This window comes from Arachis ipaensis, chromosome B04 (assembly GCF_000816755.2).
Source record: "Arachis ipaensis cultivar K30076 chromosome B04, Araip1.1, whole genome shotgun sequence".
In the NCBI taxonomy this organism is placed as follows: Eukaryota; Viridiplantae; Streptophyta; class Magnoliopsida; order Fabales; family Fabaceae; genus Arachis; species Arachis ipaensis.
Window position 1 is genome coordinate 116623547 of NC_029788.2, and position 8651 is coordinate 116632197.

Genomic DNA, 8651 nt, shown 5'->3' on the forward strand with positions numbered 1-8651 from the left:
TATTTGTATAAAAATAATTATAAAGAATTTGAATGTGTATTTTAAAGTATTTGTTATAATGTATGCTACTATTTTAATTTATTATGTGCTTTAAGATTGATATTATTAATTTTGAAAGGTTAATTAGAATTGAGTAAATATACATTATGTATGATGTATATAAAAATTTTATAATAGGTAAATTTATACGAATCTATGAATTAATTCGTGAGTCAAATCTAGATCAATTTCACAAATTTACTTAGACTCGCGAGTTTGACAACCTCGTTTATAGTATATTATCATCAGAATATCTACATCTACATCTGTATACATATAATGTTTTTAATTATGATTAAGACGTGTGTTAGGTAAAAACCAAGGTTATGAAAAACCGGTCAAATAGATGGTTAACCGATGAATCGGACCGGTTTTTAAAAGTTCGCTCTACTCTTCCAAAGTTTAAAACGATGCCGTTTTTTAAGAAAAAAAAAAACAGCATAACTGCAGAACACCCTCCCAACCCACCCCACCCCCTTTCTCTCTCTATCTCTCTCACCCGGCGGCCAAAAACCCTAATCCTCTCTTCTCCTCGACAGCCACCACCCACCACCCATAGTCCTCTCTTCTCTTCGAAGAACAGCCACCACCCACCATTGCCGAACCCTTCTCTCCCTTCTCTCTCTGTCGCCCTCTCTCTCCGAGTGTAAGGTATCAGAAACTGTTGAAGAAACGGAGAGAGAGAGGCGAGTAGAAGAAGAAAGGGAATGAGGAATTGTTAGATCTAAAATCTTTTCACATTGTAAAATTACACATAGATTCTTTTACGTTACAGAGTACTTATACACAGCTTGATGAGCTGGAGAGTTAGTTACTAACAACAAGTTTCTACACACTTCTAATCTCTAACTGCCTTTCTGTTTTGGATGCTGAGTCAACTTCCATATTTCTCTAACTGCACTTACATCAACCCTGCTACTTCATGGGTTTGCTATCTTGGTTTCTTACAGTCACTCGGAGTTTGGTTCTGAGCTGCACAAACTGTGGTGCTGAGAGGGGTTTGGTCAGTGTGTCAGCAATCTGGTCCTGAGCTGGGATATGCTGGATGGTGATCTTCTTTTGGGTGACATAGTCTCGAACAAAATGGAGGTTCAACTCAAAGTGTTTGCTCTTGTTGTGCAACACAGGGTTGGCAGCTAGTAGGACTGCACTTTAGCTATCACAGTACAGACTTGGTGTGGCTGTGCATACAACATGCATTTCAGCAAGGAGATTTTGGATCCATATGATTTCTGTGAGCCCTGCAGCAAGACTTCGGTACTCTGCTTCCGTTGAACTCTTGGAAACTACAGGTTGCTTTCGGCTGGACCAAGAGACAAGATTTGGTCCTAGATACACACAAAATCCACTGGTTGATTTTCTGTCATCCACATCACTTCCCCAGTCCGAGTCACAAAAACCATAGAGCCTACAATCTTCGGATTTCTGAAAGCGAAGACCATGGTGGACTGTCCCAGCAAGATAGCGTAAAATCTGCTTTACGGCCTTCCAATGGGTTTCAAGAGGACAATGCATGAACTGAAAGACCTTGTTGACGGCGTAGGAGATCTCAGGACGTGTGATTGTAGCATATTGGAGCCCTCCAACAAGAGACCGATACAGGGCCGACTTAGAGAAGAGTTCCCCTCCATGGGCTGAGAGTTTTAAACCAGAGGTCATGGGAGTAGGCATCGGTTTTGCATTGGGCATTCCAGCCTTTTGGAGAAGGTCTGTGACATATTTGGTTTGGGAAAGGTGAATTTCAGCATCATGGTGTCTCACCACTTCAATGCCCAAAAAATAGCTCATCTCACCAAGGTCTTTGAGAGAGAATGTAGAGTGTAATTGCTTGACCAGGTTCTGAATTTCAGAGTCCAAGGAGCCAGTGATTAGGATGTCATCAACATACACGAGGATGAAAGTAGCCGAGGTGGCAGTGAGCTTGGTAAAGAGAGTAGTATCGGATCTGGTGTTCTGAAAGCCAAATGAGTGAAGAGTATGTTTAAGTTTTGTGAACCAGGCTCTTGGAGCCTGCTTGAGACCATAAAGGGAGCGTTGGAGGTGACAGACATGGTGAGGGTACGCAGATGAAATAAAGCCTTCAGGCTGAGACATAAAAACTTCTTCCTCTAAATCACCGTTAAGAAAAGCATTGTTGAAGTCATACTGGCGAACTTTCCAGCCTCTGGCAAGTGCAATACTCAACACTACTCTAATGGTGGTTGGTTTAGCCACGGGACTGAAGACATGATCAAAGTTGATACCCTCTTTCTGATGGAACCCTTTGGCAACGAGTCTTGCCTTATACTTTTGCACCATACCGTCAGGGTGCGTCTTAATACAAAATACCCACTTGCAGCCGATGACTGGGGCTGAGTGTGTGGGCCTAGGAGTGAGACGCCATGTCTTGTTGCGGATGAGGGCCCCAAATTCCTCCTACATTGCCTCACGCCAGTGGGGACTACACAACGCCTCACCCACAGAATTAGGGATGCGAGACACAAGGTCAGAGGCTGCCGCAGAAGCTAGGGCTCGGGCGGACTTGGCAGCACCTGCAGCTGGCACCGCCATGAGGGCCTGAAGACTAAAAGCGCCACCGCCGCCGACTGGGTCTGAGGCAGGAACCACCGCCGGCGTCTCGGAAGCAGAGTCGCGCCGTGCAGAGCCCTCACGAACCACAGTAGCGAACGAGCGTGGCTTGAAGATCCCCGATTTGCTCTGAGTTTGCATTGGGTGAGCATTCGATGGAGGGACTCCCACAAGCGGCAGTTGCGGCACCTGCAAATTCTCCAAAACAGCACTTGCAGGGGCATTAGGATCAGACGAAACATCAACCACAACATTAGAAGAATCAGGAAAACAAACAGATGCAGAAGGTTGGGACACAGGTATACAATTAACACTATTGGAAATTCTATATGATGAATGCATTGGACTGGGGGTTGGGAGGGGAGAGGCATTAGAGGGTTGAGATAGGGGTTGAGGGAGGGGCTGCTGTGGCTGAGAGGAGGGTGCTAGAGGCTGGTGAGACAGAGTAGGAAGAGAGAATAGGAGGGGACCTAGGTTGATTAGAGTTTGTGACACTGGAGGAGGGTTAGTTGAGATAGGGAATAGATGGGGGAATGGGAATTCGGATTCATTGAAGACAACATCTCTAGAAACAAACTCCTTTCCTAGTGGGGACAGGCATCGATACCCTTTCTGGTTGTCTGAGTACCCAATGAAGATACATTGATGAGATTTGAAGTCAAACTTGTGGGGGTTGTAGTGTTTGAGGAGGGGGTAGCATGTACAGCCAAACGGCTTAAGGAATAAGTAGTCAGGTTTCCGGCCAGTGAGAAGTTCCAATGGGGACCTGCAGGAGAGAGTTGGGCTGGGTAGTCGGTTGATGAGGTAAGTGGCAGAGAGGGTAGCATCTCCCCAAAAAGATAAGGGTAAGGAAGCCTGAGCTAGTAGTGTAAGGACAGTTTCAGTAATGTGGCAATGTTTTCTTTCAATGGTCCCGTTTTGTTGATAGGAGTAGGGACATGTTAGTCTGTGATGGATTTCATTAGAGGCAAGGTAGGCTGTGAATGCATTTGAGACATATTCCTTTGCATTATCTGTTTGGATGGATTTAATCTTTAAGCCTGTTTTGTTTTCAATGAGTGCTTTAAACTTCACAAATGCGTCAAAGGCTTGACCCTTTGATTCCAACAAATAGGTGCAGGTATACCTAGTGCTCGCATCAATAAAGCAGATGTAGTATCTGTGGCCTAGTCTGCTGTAAACAGGGGCTGGACCCCAAATATCTGAGAACACGAGTTCTAGAGGTTTGTAGGATGTGAGGGACTCAGGGTGAGGTAACTGATGCAGTTTACTGATGCAGCATGATTGACACAAAGTAGGAATAGAATTTTCTTTATTTATTGATTCATGAGGGATATTACATTCTTTCATGACAAGACTAACTATTTTGTCACCGGGGTGACCAAGCTTTCGATGCCATAACTGCATAGTTTGGGTACTATTTTTACATGTAATGTTTGCATATACATTTCCTATAGAGGTGTGACATTCACTGATATTCCCATATGTGGTTGCTGCAGAAACAGGAGCCATACGGACAGCAGTAGGAACAAGAGCAGCAGTGGCATAGGGTGCAGATTCTGAGGCTACACAGGTATGTGTATTTGTTTTATTGGGTTTTATGGTTGAGGGAGGTGTTTGAGTCAAGGTGTTTGCACTGATAGGTGTATGAAGAGGCAGTGAGGTGGTGTGTGGAGTATTAGAACTTGTGTTGACTGAAATTCCTTCAAATTTGTAGAGGCCATCCTTAAGGAGTCCTTGTAGTAGAACCTGTCTGGTTATCTGACATTTCACATTGCATAGATAAGGCCAAAACTCAAAGAAAACATAATTATCCAGGGCAAACTTGGCTACACTTATTAAATTTTTTGAAATGTTGGGAACATGGAGCAGGTTTTGCATTCTAAATGGTCTATTTGATAAAGATGCATGCAATATAGAATTTCCAACATGTGTAATTTTCATACCTTGGCCATTACCACCATATACCTGTTGTGATCCATCATATTCTGATCCTGTGTTGAGGTTACTCTGGTCAAAGGTAATATGGTGTGACGCTCCAGAGTCCGGATACCAGCCGGCATCAGGCACTGCAGAGGGCAAGGCAATGTAGGCCTGAGGACTTGGAGCAGCAGGCTGTTGAGGGCTGGATTGTGGCGTGTGATGTTGCACTTGTTTGCCGTTGTGGAATGCCATGGAAGGAGGAGGCGCAGCATTGAGAGGTTGGAGTTGTGGATTAGTATAGCTCTGGTCAAAGCGATGGTAACATTTCAACGCAATGTGTCCTATCTTCCCACACACTTGGCACTGAGGCCGATTACCTTGCCACCACGAGGATCTGCCGCCTCCGCCTCTGAACCCTCTGGTACGTCCACCTCTAAAGTCACCTCTGAAATTGTTGGAATTATTGTTGAAGGTGTAGGAGTTGTTGTTAGGTGCATCACCTTTTTGCGTTAGATTTGCTTGAACATATCCAAGATCTACTTTCCTAAATCTTTCAAGCAATTCTTCCTGTGTTTGTAGCTGAGATTCGAATTCGCTTTCGGACAACTGATCTATTCTTCCATTAGTTACTGTGATGAAGGTACTGTACTCTTCACCTAGTCCTCCAAGCACTGCCTCAATGTAGTCCTCTGTGGAAAGTGGTGCTCCAAGCGCGTTGAGAGAATCAGCAACCTGATTAATTTTTGCCATGTATTCTGAGACTGAGGAGCTGTGCTTCTTGAGCGTCTTCAGCTGTGCCTTCAACTGCTTGATCCTTGACTTCACACGCGCAGCAAAATAATCTTCAAGTGCATTCCAGATTTGGTAAGCAAATTCAAATTCAACCACACGATTGACGAAGGTTGCTTCCATAGATGACATGAGCCAAGCCACTAGGCATTGATCCTGTGCTTCCCAATCAGTGTATGACGGAGTCTCTGATGCAGATCCAGTTTCTGAGTTGAGCTTTGACGAAATTTTTTGTGGATCCAAGTGATTTTGTAACTTGTTCATTTTGATGCATGCTAGGGCCTGCTTCCTCAGGCTTTGAAATTATGCTCGTTAAGCTTGATTGACGAGAACGTAGCGAACGTATTTTGGTTGAAGAAATTCGTTGGAGTTCTTGAAGTGGTACTTTCATGGCTTTTGATAGGATTAGATTCAGGTTCCATGGATCATACAGGCCAGCTCTGATACCATGTAAGGTATCAGAAACTGTTGAAGAAACGGAGAGAGAAAGGCGAGTAGAAGAAGAAAGGGAATGAGGAATTGTTAGATCTGAAATCTTTTCACATTGTAAAATTACACATAGATTCTTTTACGTTATAGAGTACTTATACACAGCTTGATGAGGTGGAGAGTTAGTTACTAACAACAAGTTTCTACACACTTCTAATCTCTAACTGCCTTTCTGTTTTGGATGCTGAGTCAGCTTCCATATTTCTCTAACTGCACTTACACCGAGCTCTCTCCACCGCTTCGCTGCTCGCCGTGGGTCGTCGCCGCTTCTCTGCTCCTCGCCGTGGGTCGTTACTGCTCCCCTCCTCGTCGTTTCTGCTTCTCCCCTCCTCGCCGGCGTCGTTTCTGCTTCTCTTCTCCACACCGCATCTCGCTGTCGTTGCTTCTTTTCAACCCTCTCAGGTCTCAAGTCTCAATCTCTAACTCTCTCTGACTCTATCCCTTTGAAATTTGAAATTTATTATTGTTGATTCTGCTGAATTTTGAGACATTAATTTTTTGAATTTTTATTTGAATTCAGTCCGTTGATATTGAATTAAGTCTGCTTAGATTGAGTTATAAATTTAATTGTTTAATTTATTAATTCTGCTGAGATGGATATTTAAATCCAATCTATTGTACTTGTTTTGGTGAATGGTTGTTTTGCTATTATTGATTCAAAATAGAAACATTACCACTATTCTGCGTTGGGATTTACTATATGGTTTCATATGATTTCGTTGAATTATGCTTTTGATTCTTAGGTTGGATGCATGTTTTGGATTAGTGACTTATTGACTTGCAGAAATTCACGTATAGGGAGTTATCTTTTAATAATTTTATTATATATTTAATTAAATCGATTTGATCCAGTTAAATTATTGAACTATTGAATCAGTCACTTAACCGGTTCAATAACCGATTCGGTTTTCGCAACCTTGCTTCCAATCATAATAAGAAAAACCCCAAAAGTATTGTTAAACCCTAATTCCTAAATTATGGGAAACGAGTTCTACAAATTGCTAGTGTTTTCCACTTTTCCTCCATCATCCTTCAACAAGTAGCACGATTCGCTCTGGGAGTCTGTTGCTATTTCGTTTTTGTCTACTTTGATGTCCCTGCTTCACATTTTTTATGCAATTTGTTGTGCTTCATAATTGTTCACTGAATTGACATCTTATAATTATGTGCAGAACCGGAGCTTTTAGTGAGAATTGGAGTCAGATAAAAGAAGAAATGGCGTTCAGAGGCAAAGAGATGATGAAGATAGTGTTGAAGAGAGTTGGAGAGAACAATTTGAACCCGAGAGTGAAGCAATCGCTGGAGAAATGTATACCTCGAAGCAAGGTTGTAATGGGTCGTGCCAAACGCGGTCTATTTGCCGGTAGACACATTCAGTTTGGCAACAGTGTTAGTGAAGATGGCGGTAACAAGTTATTAGCTTGATGCTTTTTTTTGTTTTACTTTTCTTATTTGAAGCTTCTTCTTTAAATGGCGTTGGAAAGTTTTGTGCTTTAGCTTGTAGTTGTAGATACATATTTTTGCAGATTCTGAGTTGTTTAAATGCTATAGGTTAGAGTTACTGTTTTATGTGCCTCTGTTTAACTGTTGTTGATGAATTAGTCTTCTCAATTCATTGGATGATTCTTAAAACTTAAGTTTTGATGGATTCTAATTGGAGCCAGTAAATTATTAGTCTTGGCCTTGGATGTTTAATAGTACCAGTACTTTAACAGTTGAGTACATTTGTTAGGCAGGATATAGATCCCAATAGTTGTGCTTGCAGCATTACACTACGCCTTGCAACATCTTGTTTATCACAGTAATTGATGATAATTACAAATTTTTATCGTTATGTTTGTTTAATGATCCCAACTCAGTTTGTTTCCTCAATTGTGTTGGGGCAGTTTCTTCACCTTTTAAATATGTAAAAGAAGAAAGAAAGAACCAAAAAGACATCAATATTGATGAGAACTTGTTTGTTAAATGATTTGATAGGACAAGGAGAACGTGGAAACCTAATGTCCAAGAAAAGCGGCTCTTCAGTTACATCCTGGATCGTCACATTCGGGTCAAAGTGACAATGCATGCCCTTCGTTGCATAGACAAGGCTGGTGGGATTGATGAATACTTGCTGAAAACTCCTTACCAAAAGATGGACACTGAGATTGGTGTCTTCTGGAAGGCAAAGATGGAGAAGCTCTATGAAGAGCTTGGCGAGAAGGAGGTTGTGTTCTTTGCACCAAAGGATGAAGCCAAGTTTGAACAAGGCTTTAGAGATTTGAAGCTATCTGAAAAGGAAGCGCGCAAGGAAACCAGAAGAAAAATGTTTGCCGGGATAAGCAAGCACAAGCTGATTGGGGTAGAAAGTAAAGATGGTCAATCTATCGAGGACAGTGAAGAAATCTCGCATGGTGCTCGGAAACAGTTGGTCCCAGTTTCATATGTGTTGGCTGCTGACAAGCTCAAGGTTGGGAGTTATGTTTCTAATTGACGATGTGTTACCTGATAATAGTGGTGTAATCTGTATCAGCTCATGGCTGTTTCACTCAGTACTAAAGCTTTTCACTGACATTGCATTTTCAGTGTAGTTTTTACAGTCAAACGGCACTCTAAATAATGAACAAAGAAGGGTATTGTCTTCATGTTGTTTCTCTGCTGTTCAATGTTGCTCATTTGGGTTGTGTATTGCCTAAATTTTTTTACTGTTTTCCTTAAGCGGGAGAATGCTTTTGAGCTATCTGGCCATACTAGCTAAAATGACGCATAAAATAATCGTCAATTTTATGGACATAAAATTAGATCTTAGAAGTGTGCATCGTGAAACAACAATATGGTCATTGTTAACAGAAGTAACAACTATT

General features: G+C 42.0%; 2 protein-coding genes across 3 annotated transcripts; one reads left to right on the forward strand and one right to left on the reverse strand.

Annotated features, from left to right (window-relative positions):
* LOC107637061 lies at positions 2455 to 5583 on the reverse strand. Its single transcript, XM_016340512.1, has one exon. The coding sequence runs from the start codon at positions 5581 to 5583 to the stop codon at positions 2455 to 2457; it is 3129 nt and encodes a 1042-aa protein (XP_016195998.1).
* LOC107634944 (54S ribosomal protein L24, mitochondrial-like) lies at positions 6030 to 8438 on the forward strand. 2 transcript variants are annotated; one of them, XM_016338271.2, is made up of 3 exons: positions 6030 to 6210; positions 6981 to 7220; positions 7786 to 8438. In XM_016338271.2, the coding sequence occupies exons 2-3, from the start codon at positions 7024 to 7026 to the stop codon at positions 8279 to 8281; spliced, it is 693 nt and encodes a 230-aa protein (XP_016193757.1). In that variant the 5' UTR covers positions 6030 to 6210; positions 6981 to 7023; the 3' UTR covers positions 8282 to 8438. The 2 variants fall into 2 exon arrangements, with proteins under 2 accessions (XP_016193757.1, XP_016193756.1); XM_016338270.2 differs by lacking the exon at positions 6030 to 6210 and adding an exon at positions 6721 to 6868.